The sequence below is a fragment of the Haliotis rufescens genome, unplaced genomic scaffold (genome assembly GCF_023055435.1).
Source record: "Haliotis rufescens isolate VD_foot unplaced genomic scaffold, xgHalRufe1.0.p SCAF_19, whole genome shotgun sequence".
Taxonomy (NCBI): Eukaryota; Metazoa; Mollusca; class Gastropoda; order Lepetellida; family Haliotidae; genus Haliotis; species Haliotis rufescens.
The window spans coordinates 2,263,132-2,279,585 of NW_025963879.1; the positions used below are offsets into that span (position 1 = coordinate 2,263,132).

The 16,454-nt window shown below is 36.7% G+C and overlaps 2 protein-coding genes across 2 annotated transcripts in view; one reads left to right on the forward strand and one right to left on the reverse strand.

The window, feature by feature from the left end:
* LOC124113039 overlaps positions 1-9,078 on the forward strand; it is a 46,546-nt gene extending 37,468 nt beyond the window's left edge. The window contains exons 11-13 of the mRNA XM_048398793.1: positions 72-140; positions 1,000-1,094; positions 1,692-9,078. Coding sequence (XP_048254750.1) covers positions 72-140; positions 1,000-1,094; positions 1,692-1,770 — 243 coding nt within the window. The 3' untranslated portion in view covers positions 1,771-9,078. The remainder of the gene's footprint in view (positions 1-71; positions 141-999; positions 1,095-1,691) is intronic.
* A 1,278-nt stretch (positions 9,079-10,356) lies between these two features.
* LOC124113038 (26S proteasome non-ATPase regulatory subunit 7-like) lies at positions 10,357-16,355 on the reverse strand. Its single transcript, XM_046473282.2, has 6 exons — positions 16,061-16,355; positions 15,081-15,173; positions 13,354-13,451; positions 12,148-12,228; positions 11,715-11,806; positions 10,357-11,192 (listed from the first exon to the last, which is right to left on the reverse strand). Exons 1-6 carry the CDS (start codon positions 16,236-16,238, stop codon positions 10,736-10,738), a joined length of 999 nt encoding a protein of 332 aa, XP_046329238.1. The 5' UTR covers positions 16,239-16,355; the 3' UTR covers positions 10,357-10,735.
* Positions 16,356-16,454: the final 99 nt, after the last annotated feature.

Genomic DNA, 16,454 nt, shown 5'->3' on the forward strand with positions numbered 1-16,454 from the left:
ATTTTCTAAAGTTGTGTCTGTTTGGTGGCTGGTTGTTGAAGAGGTTGTGAACATTGTCTGTTTGTTGCCAGCTGGAGAAGAGAATGAAGGAGATACAGATGTGGCTCGGGATGGACGATGACAGCGTGGAGAAGTGGAGGGTAATGATGATGATGATGACGATGATGTAACTTGAAAATGAATATAATTGGGGACTCTAAGACTACTAGTACACCAGGATAAGTAGAGTTGGGACCTGACAATTAACACTGTATGACTATGTATGAGGTCCGCCCACTGGCGCGTACCATTTTGAAGAAAGGGGTAGCAGGTCGTCTGTGACAAGTAGTACGATGGATCAGCTAACAACAAGTTCTAATGGCCAGTACAACCTCTGAATAGTCTTACATGCAACATGTGTGTCCTCGGGAGCAGAGTCAATTTGATCGTCATGACCTGCATGTGCACAACCTGCGTACACCCTCTCTACCTGTAACAAACTAAATATGTTTGCCCAAATTCTGTGCATCTCCTACTTGTGTCAAACACATTTTGTGATATGGTTTAAGTTATCCTGGCTTACCAGTAGCAAAAGATATAGTCATGGAATTATATTGTTGTGGACGAGTTATGCAGCCTGTTGTTTCTGAGCACCATGGCATCTTCACCCAAGGTTGAAGAAATTGTGGTATTCTGTGTGGGTTTTCATTTGTAAAAATCAGAATTTCCGATTCAAGGTCGTGAAGAAAGGAACCCAAATCAGTTCAGAAAGCTGACTTCTGATTGGTTCATGAAATAATGTATCTTTCATTTAGATTGGGCAGCCAAAACTTGTGACCTTCTATAGAGGTGTCTTAGGGTCTTGAAGCAGAGAGTCATCATATCAGAGTAAAACATCTGAGTTTAATGAGCTTGGTGTATATCATTGAAAAGTTGATGGAACTTCAGTCATATCTAGCAGTTTCTTTGTACTCATAGCATTGCAAATAAACCTCATGTTTGTAACTTTATTCTATGCAGGAACTCGGTGTGAGGTTCTTACGGTGGAGCATCCATGAATTGGAGGCAGGCCACATCTGTGTGAATGACATCTCCGACAAGTTTCCAGTTCTATGGTGAGAAGTGATGCGATAATGTTACTCAACATCGTACATAGAAACAGTGTTTAAAATACATGCCTCCCTGACAATTTGAGATGGGCTGTTTTTGTTGCTGATGGTGAACTTTTATAACATGCTAGTCCAAATTCCTTTTTATAGATTTAGTAAATAAATAAAAAAACTTAAATTGGGAGAGGCATTTACAAAAGGACTCAATATGTATGTCACAATTCTCATCTGTAGTTATCTGTAGTTATTTTTCAGTCCAGTGTAAATGAAATCTGGACTGGCATCATTTTAACCTGATTTCAATTTATTAGACTTGCCAGCCCAGCTGTCAGGCTGGAATTTATCTGAATCTCAAACTCTGATGGAATTCATGTGTCATACTATTTATTCTTTTGGACATTTTAAAGATTTGTCATCCTCCCATCACTATTTCTCTCTTTATTTTACCTCCTTATAAAGAGCAGCATGCCTGTGTTGCAATGCAGTGAAAGCAAACAAACATGATCTATGTGGCTATGGTAATACTAACATAATCTGAAATTATATTTTTTGTGGTTTTTTTTCTTCTACATTTACATTTATAATCTTCCTATTTTATTCCAGGAAACAACATTTATCGGCAAGCGATTTGACAGACAAGATTTTAACAAAATGGCGGGAACCAGGGGGATCCGATGACTAAATAGCACCTGTCATTCCAAAGAATTTCATCATTTCTATCTTTCCACAAAAAACACGTACAGAATCATATCGCTTCCTATTAAATTGAATATTTAAAACACAATCATATCACCTTTCATAATTATGATAGTTTTACATCCTAATTTTAACATTGTTATATATATATTTCAAGAATCGTTAAAAACATCAATGTTCATTATATAAATGATGAAATTCTTTGCAAATTGTATTAGTGAAAAAAGGCAGCATGTAGAACCTGATTCAACATAATTATTTTTAAAAACTACCAGTAAGTAAATTCTTTTGAATATTTCTTGTGTAATGTTTTGATTATCAGTTTTGAAATAGAATGATTATTAGCATGACATTCATATCCACAGACTTCTTTGTGTTCAATTCACATGTCTGTGATTTCTTGGTTTTCTTTACTTAAATGCACTGACCATACTAACCCAACACAAACAAAATATCTATTGACTTATGAAACCATGGTCAAGGGGAGACAACTCAGTTCACTACTGTCTATTGGTCAGTGTGTTATGGATGATGCAACATTGATTAGTAGCCATATATTGAAGAATATGTTGTGAATTATCTAAATTTTGATCTGAATCAGATTTGATAAAATGTATTATGCAAGTAAAATCTGATAGTATTTTTTCTATGTTGTAATGCACGAACATAATGTATATATTTTTAAATGAAATACAAGTACACTGTATACAAACTCTTAAACCACGTCAAGTTAATTTATTAATATCACTTATTAATACAGATTTTTATTTGTAGGATATTCATTTAGATTTTAAGTCTATTTCTATATATGCTTCTTGGTATTACTTTCCAAAGTCTCTTGATGGGAACTGGATTCATCAGGCTTGGTTCATCTCTTTCCTTGACTCGATAGTGTCAGTAAGTGCCTCTCGTAGATGAACCCTCCTATACAGTATCTGTGTTAAAGGGGCTCTTGGTTCAAATATCACACTATCATGTGTTTTCAAATATCACCTGTTCAAAAGGTTCTCTATACCTGTTGATTAATAAACTAGGAAATATTTCATTAACCAACAGACCAGAATGAGAGAGTAGTCAGTCTAAAACTAGTTGAAAAAATATCCATGTTTTTGTTGAATATTTTCAAAACTGATTGTAGCAAATGAGGATTTGATCTGTTATTTATCTTTAAAAGTAAACTTGATCCTAATATACCATATGACCTCTTTTGGGCAACTGCGAGCAGCTCTTAAAAACAAACTTCAAAATCACATTTGTGTGAATATTCATAAGATTTATTCGAAATTCAAAATAAGATGAGATGAAATGAAATGAAACGAAATGATAAGCTTCAAAATTTATCTAGAGCCTAACTCAGGATGAGTTGTTTGAAAACCTGCCATAGGGATTCAAAACAGATTCATTCCTTACCTCTCCATACTTGAGCTACCCAACATATGTTGATGCCCTAGAGCCCCTACACAATGTCCCATGATACCCACATCATGCAGTTGAATGTCTAGTTGTTTATATACATACCTTGTACGGAGATAGTTCTTGTTTTAACTGTTTTAGTGCCTTTTATACAAAGTCTCATTTTTTTATCTATAATATAAATGTTTTAGAGTAGTTCTTCTGTCATGTAACTCGGACATCTGTTCTGTGAAACAAGCATAACCTGTTTAGGACCAATAATGTTAATACTATATCCTTGGATAGCATTATCAGTTGTATGTTAAACCTGGTATATTTCTAACAAGGCAAAACATGTGATGTTACAGTGGCCTAGTCATTTACCATAAGTAAGTTCATAAAACATCCTCCTCCATATGTTTCTGTAATGCAAGCAAAAAGAATATTTTACTTCAAAAATGAAATTTCACTAATTTCTTTGCATGTATGTGGATACTCTATTTCAGCCATCTTTTACCATTTGCTTTTATCTTAACCTTTATCCACTTGCAAGAAATGCAACAAATGTCTTGGATACACATTTAGGTGTCAATGTTCACAAAGAATGAAAGAAATGGTGAAAAGGACTACATATGTTAAATCCACACACAAACCTATATGATCTAGATAGGAAACACTACAGATAGGTTATATAGGTCCGTCATCCAGATAATGTTGCAAATTTTCATAAAATTTTTAAAGTAATTAAACTTATTATTGCTAAAATTAATTATTATAGAATCGTATGGAGAATGACATGTTTCTAATTTACATATTGAAAATAATTATTAGTCACTCCCAGGCCAGAAAGTGATGTTTGTTCCTTGTTTTTCACAGTTAAAATTAAGGTTTAAATGTGCATTGTGGCAATTCCAGTGACACGTGTTTAGAGTTATCTGCCATTGTGTACAAAATCCACAAGCTCCTTCCCAGCGTGGCACCATCTTCACTCTCTTGGTATCATTGCTGCCACCAGTGTCCAAGAGGCCATTACAAGAATCTTGAAAAGTCTCCATCAAACCCCAAATGTAGTGACATGTATATTTTGTAAGTATGTCAGTTGGAATGGCATTGTAGTGAATTGGGATTCACTTACGATTTCCCGGATGAATTTACCTTTGTTTATTCAGATTGGTTTGAGATTGCAGAACTGAAAAACAATTTGCATCTTACATTCTCACTAAATAAACAGTAAGAGTTGAAATGAAATAGAAATTCAAATTGACAAACAAACTAAATGTTTTAGCTGGGGGAAGTGTATTCGATGTCACAACATTCATCTTTTGTTAACATATTGGTTAGTTTGTTGTGAGTTTAACTCCATGCATGGTTGTTGAGCTGAGAGCTCCGTGAGGAGCTTGCAAAATCCAGTACTGAAGACCAAACTGATCACTGGGGGAGGTGGAAAAAAAAGACATGGAAAAAACAAGAAACAAATGACCTTTTATTTTGGCCATACCACAAAATTGTGATTGAGTATCTTTGTACCAGTATTTAGTTAGAGCACCAGTGCTCTATTTAAATGTCCAGTAGCGTCCATGAATATATTTTTAGAATTGCTGTAGACCTTTCATGTGCCTTGCTCAAGCAGTGTTTTGCATTAATATGTAGAAATCTTAGCTCACCTGAACTGCTCACAAAATTTCATAAAAACATTACAATTTACGTTTGATAAGTAAAATCTTCCATGGATAAACCTGTTGATTAAACCTCAAAGGTTTTGTCAGTATAGCACTGAGAAGAGAATGAACGTTTATGTATTTATATATGTTGTACAAATATTTACATTCAAATGTTCAGGTGAGCTGCCATGTTGGCAGGTGCTTTTTACAAGGTTGCTTTCCCTAAGTTTGGCCAGTGTTGCAAGTGTTGTTAATGTGCGATGTAGAACAACTACACTTATATATATATTACATTCCTGAACACTGGGGTACTAACCATATTATCTTTGGGGCAGGGCTGGGTGTATCAGATTGTAAGTATTAGCAACACAATCATGTACCTGTTGTGCAAACTGTTTCTATGTCATAGCAGCATGATGGCATTTGCCTCTGCTTATTTTCACCTTTGCATGGCTGTATGTGTACTCAATAACTTGCTGTTTACTACAGTTTCTGCAAAGACTCTGATATAGGTATTTGATAAAACACTAATGTCAGTCACAGACTCTTGCACAGTATCCTCTGGTAAAGGTCGTCACAAGGCAATAGCTTCAGTATTGGATCACTGGAAGGGGCTTATCACAGACCAAAACCTGGGCCATTTGCACAAAGCTGTTTTAGCACTACGATGATTGTAACTCACATACTCTAATGTAGACTTAAGATTACCATTGCGCTGTTAAAGATCGCTTTCTGCAACCCCCCAGGAGCTTATGATGGATGATGTTGATGAAGTGCACCGTGTCCATGGGTGTACCAATACAGTTCACGTTCGACCATTACACACCGTTGTTGTCCCTTAAGATCCAATTTATACTGGGGACCCCGTCATCTAAGGTGCTGCAACTTGCGCTGCAGACTTGTGTCCCTTGGCACTACCAGGATCTGCTGATAATTTCTTTCAATACCATACCCCAAGTATATGTCAGCATCATCTCTGAGGGTTTCACCAAAGTGCACAGCCTCTGACTGCCACCACTTGTAGCTTTCCTCACATATTCAGGAAACTTGTGGACTAATTTTCAAATTTAACTTAAATAAAACAAATGCTGAAATATATTAACAATTGCTTTACTCATTTTACATGCTTCTGTCAACAAATGTAGTGTGTTAATGTAAGATATGTTCAACAGATCTTTTTTCAAAAGTAAGTTTCATTTGCCTGTACCTAAGCTTTTATTGTTGAATGTTGAAATGTGTTGAAATAGATTTTAATGTTCTTGCAGTGCCAGTAGTTCCATGGTCAGACTTAATCATGTGTTTATGACATATTCTCGTGAATATCTCCTGCATTAAAAACATGATAATGGCAACATGTACTATGCACGACAAAGTGGCATGACGTCAGATTTGTTTCTCAATAATCAAGCATTTAAGATATTGATGTTTTAAGCAAACTTTTATTATGAAAACATGTCATCAAAATACCATATTCACTGGATACCAATCTTTTGTATAATATTTGTTATGTTGTAATGGGACCAAACTAACTTATAAATAAGGTAGAAAAAGACGAAGTTGATATATATTTTAGTACTCACAATGCTAAGTCAACTGCACCATTTCACAAGTTTCATGTGTTTCCTATGAGTTGTTTCCTCTAATACTGACAACTCCTGCCACACCTTCAACTCATGTCATGCCACTTATTACTGTAGTGTCACAGCTATAGACCAATCTTCTTGAACTGTTTGAGGTGAGGTGAGGTGAAATGGGGTTTAACGTCGCGTCCAAGATTATTGCACTTATATAGCGACGTACATGTACATGTATGTGTTTGTGTGGCTGCTTGTACTAGTCTGGACTGATGCCGATTTATAGTGCTTGCTCACTGAGATACCATGCTGCAGTTTAACACGAATACCCCACTCAGACACAGCATACTGACTCCGAGCCGACCAGTCCTTGTTTTAGCCCCTTAATGCCGAGCGCCAGACAGGGTAACAACAAGTACCATCTTTTAACGTCTTTTGGTATGACGCGGTCGGGGATCGAACCCCGGACCTTCCGCTCTCCGGACGGACGCTCTACCATTAGACCATGGAGGCGGTTTTGAACTGTTTGAAGGCAAGTCTTACCTGACAACTTTCCTGAACCAGCAAAAGTAGAGGCTGAGCTATCGCTCAATGCCCATGACACTACAGTGCAGCATGACATGCATAATGAATGTCAACACTCTTCATGCATAAGTACATGCCTTCATCTTTCTCTCACTAGTTGTGTTCACTTGCCAGTGTTTACTTTCAAACATTAGCGTGCTGTGCAATTTTTATGTACTTGATATGCCAGTATTTTGTTGTTTTTCTATTTCCTTGCAACGTAACTGAACTCTTAAACTCTGAACTCTAGAAATAGAAATATCAGTGTTACTTTCAGAGATACCATTACGTAGGATGACATTGCATCACTGAATACACTGGTATCAAGTTATACGCTCAGCAGATTAGTCCAGTAGTTTCATCAAAAATAAGAAAATAGATAGAATATTTGGATTATCTGACCATGTTTTCATTAAGTGATCTTACAAAGCAAGCAGTTTCCGAATGACTGTGTATCAACTTTGACATGTCATTCAATGGGATCAACATATTACTTGACAGGATTTGATTATTAGCATCTATTTACATTCCACTGAGTAAGGGTGAAGCTTATTTAACTCTGATATTGCATAGACACTTTCAGACTGCAGTCCAAATAAATGACACAAAGACAGTACTCTATTGAGTTTTATACTTTAATGTAAATAACATTCATAAACATATAACATCTCCTTGTTTAGAATGAACTTAGGGGAAATGTTGATATATAATCCTTACTGAATTTCTTGATAAACTCTGGTTTGACACACTTATTGTGGAAGTGCGTTGATATGTGAAAATTATTTATACTGGTTCTATGTAGCTGCACATCTTCTTGCACTGTTATGATGAACTGAAAGGCATCAATAGCAGCAGAATAACACAGTTTTCCTGTATGTCATTATTTTAGTTTTTCATTTTGTTGTCTGCACCTCTGTGATACTTGTCAGGCCATGTGGAATCATTTGCTCATGTGAAGTCAGTGTTCTTTGTTATTTGTCCTCACGGGTCGCTCAGCCTGTATAGATGTCAAACATAATCCTCAGATTGATACTATCTATCAGTGTATCCTAGGACGCAGGATGCTGACGCTTCTTATCTTAACAGACTTTTGTTTATTACGTATTCTGATCAAAGGGAGATAATCCACACAGCATTACTGCCATCAGAATGGGTCACAATGAACTTGTCTTTTTTAAAATTTATTATTACAAGGGAATTCTCAGACCAAAAAAAAAGTCATAAAATTCTGTGTGTTAATTATACAATACTTCACTGGTATTAATTATAAATTTGTCAAAACCACATGGGTTTGTTGTATACAATGTTCCCATGAAGATCAAGGGTAGAATAGGTCTTCCGCAACCCATTCTTGCTGTAAAAAGTGACTATTCTTGTCGTAAGAGGCGACTAACGGGATTGGGTGGTCAAGCTTGCTGACTTGGTTGATGCATGCCATCAAATCCAAATTGTCTGGTCCAGACTTCATTATTTACAGACCACAAGCATAGTGTATAAACCTGTAAAGAATTAATGCTGCTGTAATTTCAGCATCTATTCAATCTAGCAATAACTGATTATCATAAATACAATGTCCAAGTTTCAAACAGATCATTAATATCATAAAGATCTAAATTAAGTATGGTTGCAAGTCTGAGGCAGCTGATGGTGATCCAGTGCATTTATTTGTTACAGTCAAGGGATTGACTCCCCCATCACACTTTTAGAAAGTAGGTACAAGTGGGTTTCCAATTTTGGAAGAAAATAATAAGGTCATCAAGGTAGAAACTATCAATGTCAGCAAGACCATGAAGTCAACGTTTCGGTTTTGTAACAGTTATCGTTTGATAACAAATCTTACATCATGTGGATTTAAATAGACTACAACAAAACTAAATGTCAGTGTTATTTGTCTTGTCAGTAAAAAAAATGCAGTTACTGTGTACATTTTTTCATGTTTATGGATGTTTTGGTGTACAGAGGTATTGATGTTAACTCCAACATAATGTGATATGATCTATCAGCAATAGGACTTTGTACTCTCATGTTATGTGTTTTAAACATACTCATCATATTACCCTATACATGTTTTATGTTGACCATTAAACTGAACATTACCATGAAGTGTTGTTGTTTGAAGTTGAATCCAGATTACCAAACTACACTGACGATCAGGGAGTCACAAAGTATATCCTGGATTCCTGTCCGATTGTGATATTTCCTTAACAACATCGTTCACTGCTCATGCCGTCTACCCACGGCCCAGACTTCAGGCTGCTGTGACTCCTGCTTCAAATTCCCCATTCACTCTCACTCACCCTAATCAAGAGAGTTCACAAAAAGCACTTCAGCATACAAAGTGACAGGCTATTGTCAGTAACTATTACCCCGATAATTTGCTGTCATTACTCACATCCATCCCTGGTTTGTTTGAGCCCAATTATTTACAGGTCACGTCATATAATCGTCTGGGCAAACAAAAGTATACACTTAAAAATTGGATTTAAAAACCCCAAACATTATCAAAACGTTACTACGCTGAAAACAATCACTAAAACACTGCAAACTTAATGTCCAAAACACAAGTATGATACTCGTATGAAATATATGATAACCATTTCTTGTTTGTTTCATTTTTAGCCACCATCAAACATTGGTGTATACTTTCTTTTGCATAGCAGTTTAGCTTAAAGTGTGGCATTAAATAACAAACAAAACAGTAAAACTATTACACAGGTACCTCACACGACTGGGCTAGTTCGACCAGAGCATTAATAAACAAAAACACACTAGCAAACTGATTAGTCAGCTCTATAAAATACTAATGTCCTCAACATGCACTGTGAGTTTTATGACAGAACATTAATCTTAAACCTGTGCATATTGTATTCATGTAAATTGTCAAGTTGTGTTTGAAGTGAATTAATAGGTGCCATAGATGCACCACAGAATATCAGTATCATGGGATCATGTTGATTTCAAGTCCTGCTATCAGTTCATCTTCAGTAATTAACCATTTCTATTTTAGAAATCCAATCTGAAACACAGTCACACGCAGCAACCATCCTCTGCCAAGCATAACATAGTAGTACCTACGTGAAGAGTCTCTTTAGCACCAGACTCATGGGGCTTCTGTTTAAGAATATAGGGCCCATGCAACATTTGCTAGTAAGAAGCGACTAAATGGATCAGTCAGTCAGGCTCGGTGTTATGGTTGATTGCATGTCATTGAATCTCAAATGCATTGATCAATGCTCATGCCAATCACTGAATTGTCTGTTCCAAACTCGATTATTTACAAACCACAACATATATAGCTGGCTTATTGCTGAAACAGCAAACAAACTTCGGCCCCACCCTTGACAATATTTCACTGTCACACATTATTAAAAAAGACTCATGTTTTGTAACAAAACTTGTTTAATGTCACTTGTCTTGACTTTCAAAGTAAACTTGGTCATTTCTTTGCAACCAAACAAGGTGCAAAATATTTATCATTGTTGACAGCTGCTAGCAACTGAGATATCAGAGCTGGTAATGGTTGGCGATACATTCATGAAGCAGGTTTCATATAACCATTTCAACACCATCATGTTTTCGAATATGCATTTACATCAGCAATCCATTTGTCCATTCATTTACAAATCCAGTGCCTGCTCACCATCTTAATAGCAACCGCACTGAAATATAGACACAGCACTTCGGTACAATTGTTCCATCCTGCAAACCTTTTTCAATGACATGAAACTTTGGAAAAAAGTACACCTACGATTAATATCTATCACTTCTTTGAGCCCTTTGCACTTGAGTCTTTTTTGTCACCATCTTTCGTCTTATCTTTATCCTTGTCTTCTTTATCCTTGTCCTCCTTCTTTTCTTTCTTCTCCTTGGGGTCCTTTCCTTCATTCTTCTCTGCATCGCGGTTCTGGATCTTGTTATTGATGAGATTGTGGAGTGCAATAATGGAACGTATCAAAGATGCCAAGTAGACAACCAACATCTGATCGTTTGTCTTAACATACATCGATTTGACAAATTCTTGCAGGTTCACATCGGGAAGGAGGTTGAAGATGTCTTGAAGCTGGTAAATGATCTGATGGTTAATGGGCAGTTGCCCAGATGTCACTTTTTCCAGATATGCGCTTATATCATTGATGTGTGAATGGAGGCCCTTCAGACCCATCAACTGACTGGTGATCCGTTGAGACAGTGTGCCTACAGTTGTGTCCTTGATGTCCCTGAAATCATCAAATATAGCCCCTGTACCTTATGACTAGACAGGAACATCACAGGCACATCCTAAAGGCATACCATTTCCACTGCAGCATAATTCTAGAACTCTTGAGTTTTGTTTTAACGCCGCTTTGAACAGTATTCCAGTTATCATGGCATGTCAACATATGTGGGAGGAAAGCCGGAAGTCATGCAGGTCTTAAACATTTACCACTAAGGTGGAACCCACGATCATGGGCATGGTGCTGACAAACCTAGAAATATCAGAGTGAACCAGGATTCGAAACCACAATCATAGGTTTCGGGTGTGTCCAAGGGACGTAACTCTGCACAGCGAAATGTGGCACCTTAGACGACTGGGTTGCCCCCACTAGCACTTAAATGCCAGAAGACTAACTAGTATTGGCAATAAGATACCTATAACCATTGTTAAACAAAATAATCTCATACATAGAATTAGATTGCATTACAATGGTGCAAACAAATGTCCAGTCTAGGGCACTTATTTGTTATGTATGTTAACCAACCTGAGCAAATGTTCCACTCCCACTTCCTCTGCCTCTTCTGCACCAATTTCACTGGGCACATGGTCAAATGTTTTAGAGGTTGGGGTTCCATCCTGAAATAGACAAATCAATGGGAAACCATGACATACAAGCATTCTCTTACAATCTAATCCGCTGTGCAATCTTTCTGAAGTTATATTTAAAATCATTCCTATGATTATACTGATCTGTAATAATTACACATATGAAAAACCATAATCAAAATGCAAGCTATCAAAGATTTTTACTTCTAGATATATAACATGAGATTTCTAAAATTTCCAATAAAATCTTTTGATATGCAAATTTTTGGACGAAACAAACAACAAAAGCATAGAGACCAAACTGATTGTGACCAATTCTTGATGAGAAAATGACAAGAGTTATGTATCCTGCTATGTGAATAGTAACTTACATCATGCACCTCTTCCACTGACACATAGGCTTCAGTTGGCAGTCCTAGGTCCTTAGGCTTTGCATCAATTACCACCAACACCTGGAGTAAAGGATTTACCATTGACATACCAGAATCAACTCTTAATGACATGAACAAATACAGTTAACTACGGTTATTACAAACTCAAAGGGACCACTAATTTTAGTTTGTAATAACCATAGTTCGTTGTAAGCATATATACAACAAATGGCCGGAACTAAAAAATATGTTTGCTGTAAGTTTCTTTCTTATTAATGTAGTTTACTGTTTGCAGTTTTGTGTACTGAACACCATGTTAAAGATTGGAAAATATTAAGCACGACCTCAATAGCCTCCATCAATCTGACCCATCTTAAAAATGCTACAGTGTCAAAGAAAATTCTTATTTGAAGATAGTTTGCCAATAGCAGGGTGAGTCACAGTGCAAAGAAAGTCAGCTGTTTTCCCTGTTAGACTGAACCATGTCATCTTCCTGAGGCAAGGGAGTTACTGCCTATAAAAATCCAGTTTCAAACCCTTGCCAAACTGGGCTGGAATTCTGGAGTTACATTTTGGCTGGACTAATGAGCCTATGCATAGTCCAATCAAAATCGTGTAACAAACAAGACATCCGGTCCGTAAACATGGATTTCAATGTGCAGTCGACTGCAGGCTTTGCAAAACGTGTGTACTGCCAACTTGCCATTGACAGATATTTTGCAAATCTTTTCATGTTTTAATCAAGGTGCATAAGTGATTTGATGCACTTCACGGGGTAAGACCTGCTTTTATTACAATATAGATCTTGATTTTCGACCAGATCTTCTAGACTGGGCGCCGCTATTTTGTTTTGAAGCAAATGCAAGCGATATGAGCGATAGAATGTAATTGGTCAATAGGAGGGACTTAACTTGTAATAGCCACTGGTGGTGCTACGATCAAGCCTTGAACTTTCAGCCTAGTTCGGCAAGGTTGGAAACTGGACTTTTATAGTCAGCTAACTACCTTGCCTCAGGAAGACTGAGCCATGTAGTACAATACCATGTAAGTCACATTATGAAGTTTGTTCTTTAATGCCACAGTAACCAATATTCCAGCTATAGGATGGCAGCATGTAAGTAATCATGTCTGGATCAGAGAAAGCCATATTATGTGCAATGTCACACGAGGCATCTTACAGAATCCCAATAGGTCCACATGACTTACTGAGTTGGGGTTGTATCTTCTGACAAGTTCATTGATTGCCACATCATTGGGGTGAAGTTTGGGGCCAGTATGATACCATCCCACAATCTTCTCACGGGCTGTTGGAACAAATAGCTACATATAAGCAACAATAGTGTATAAACATGCACAATAGAAAAAGAGAAGCAGACTAAAAAGATTTGTTTGTTTTTATGTTTAATGCCACACTCAGCAATATTCTAGCTATATGATGGTGACCTGTAAATAATCAAGTCTGGACCAGACAATCCAGTAATTGACATCATGAGCATTGATCTATACACACATGATACAATTGGGATATGACAAAATGCATCAACCAAGTCACCAAGGCTGACCACCTGATCCTGTAAGTGGCGTCCTACGACAAGCAGAGTTGACTATTAGGGCAAGCACGGGTTGCTTTATTCTAACCCCGATCTTCACAGGGCAGTCTAAAAGGAATAAGCATGCACATGACACAGCCAATTTCAACAAGACAATCTGTTATCATAATCATTATGTCTTCCCACATCGCTGCATTACATACAAGTAGCTCACCACTCTATTACTGTAAATCTGTGACAAAAATGCTGTATCATGGTTGTAGAAGAGGCTGCATTTATGTTAACATGCGTAATTATCACTTCCTAAAATCCTCACCAGACATGTTGATTTACCGTTTAAATTGTATTTATTGTTCTGCTAGGCATTGTTTTATATCCAGGGATTAAGATTACCTTGTGTATTTTCTCGTAAACTAAGCAATCAGCTGTACACACGTTTTCTTGGAATCTACCGGTGATTCGGTCAAGACACACCCAATGATATAAATTTACAGGATTTTAATGCAAGGGTTAACAAAAATTGTATCTGAAACTATTTTTTTTATCAGGAATAATATATTCCAATATCTTGTTAATTTAGATGTAGCTTTTACTAAACATATTTAAAATAATAATAACTCTGAGGGAAGCAGCTGATCGCTACTGCCGGGTATTATTTTTTACATGGAACCAGTCTGACCAGTCACCGTCAAGGCTCCCTCTCACGTGATCGCGAGAATTACGTGTTGACATAGAATCATCCAACAAAACCAAATATGACTTTTAACGAGTCAAAGTATGGCTTTTATGACATATGTATCCATTCTCTGTCAACTAAAGTTTGTTTCAAGGCGTCAATAGCGGTAATCTGACCGTGGTTGCTGTTAATAACGGTGAGTATTCGATCTTCCGATCACTTCACACACGATTTCGCCGAAATTAATTAAAACAATATTAAAAGGAATTTTGAATAAAATTAATGAAATAAGTTACAAACATAAGTCCAGATATACAAAGAACACTTTTTTATAGCCAGACAGTGTAATTACATGATTAATTTGCGTACTCCAGTATGGATTTGTTGACATGGTATTTCCGGTGTTACGTGCTCACGGTAATGTTTTTCCATGGGGGAAAAAACATCAAAACTCATTATTTCGTGTATAATGCGCACCCCCTTCTACACAGCTGTGTTGTTTTTTTTAAAAAGTGCGCACTATACTCGAGAAAATACGGTAGTTCTTATGAACACTGGTTTTATATCAAATACATTTGTCGATTTACCTGTAAATGAAACATTATCATGATTCATTGATCATTTTAATAAAGTGATATCAATAGCAGCCTCTACAATGTACACTGCAAATGTTGATACTCCCTTTTGCTAACCATGCTAAAAATTACCATTGACTTTCTTGAACATTCCATACATATTCTCCAAGTAATCATGGTCAAGGAACCACACATTCCTGTCCTTGTCATCCTCATCAAATGGAACTGAAAGAGAAGTTATCATTTTGGTTATCACAATTATAAAAACCATGAGTTATATACAAAAATGTAACTTTATTGATTCTATGATACTGTGTTCCAAAATTTATTGTGTTTATTTTGCTTAAACCTGTCATTGTGCATCATTCTTAGCAGACATAAGTCAACATGTAATCATTGAAGTCAGCAGTTGTAGTAGGGAGTACTGCCTTGATGGACATGGGCAGTAGAAACCTGAGGAAACTTGCACCGTGTTGTACAGTCAGGGTTGCCAACCAGTTATTGCCATTTTTCATAATATTTCTGACATATTCCTTGTACAAAATTGACTGTACCTATAACTTTGATTTAGTCACATGACACTGTTCGCGTCTCTTTTCTTAGGTTGCATTTGAGCAAGGTGATTGTGTGTGTTTTTAATATTCACTCACAACAGTCCATTTTGTACATCATTTATGGATAAATATTTCCTTCTTCTAATGAAAACAGGCAAAAGCAATATGAGACGCAATCACATGAACGTTATAACGGTGAGTTGGTGATAACCCGTCGCTCGCCAGTATGATTTTCATCGTAAGTTGATGAAAATCCATTGGTTTATTTCGTGAAAAGAGGTGAGATAGTCAATACATACTCTAACTCACAATTAACCCTAAGGATAGTAAAGGGCGTGCCTGGCAAACTGCAGTCTGGACCACCCTTTAAATCAAAACATTATAATTCGTCGATCTGACGCGCTTGAATAAGGATAAAATATGCGGACTAGCAACAATACCATAATCATGATTATGACAATAATTCGGATATGCTTTTTTACCAAAATATGAATACACGAAAGAATTTCATATTTATAACGTTTCGGTGGCAGAACAACCAATGTGTTTTTTACATACCTGCAAAGCTGTTTGATATGTCAAGAATTCCTTGTCTGTTTGCTCCAAGCAAGACACCGACAACGCGTTTGACGTTGCCGACTTTTCCCATACGATTAAAATGGTCCACGACGCTCAAAAGCACAAGTGGATGAACAACCACTTTAGTTATTTGTTTGCTTGGTTCAGTAACAGGCATTCTGTCTGTTTTGATTTGACGAAAGATAACTAAATAAGCTTATATTTCTCAAACAACAATTAACGAAAATGCTTTCAATTTTCCTGAATCATGTCGGCATGGACTTCCGCCGGAAAACGGAAGCGGATATTCGATAGATCACTACACAGAAACTTTGATCGTTTTGAAAAAGCAAAAGGAATTATGATCGGATTGAAAAAACACCCCTTAGAATCA

Coding starts and splice junctions, on each gene's coding strand:
- LOC124113038 (XM_046473282.2), bottom strand. CDS start 16,238: ATGCCTGTTACTGAACCAAGCAAACAAATAACTAAAGTGGTTGTTCAT. Junction 12,229..13,353: donor GAAGATACAACCCCAACTCA/GTAAGTCATGTG, acceptor CCTTTACTCCAG/GTGTTGGTGGTAATTGATGC. Junction 11,193..11,714: donor GGAGTGGAACATTTGCTCAG/GTTGGTTAACAT, acceptor TGATGATTTCAG/GGACATCAAGGACACAACTG.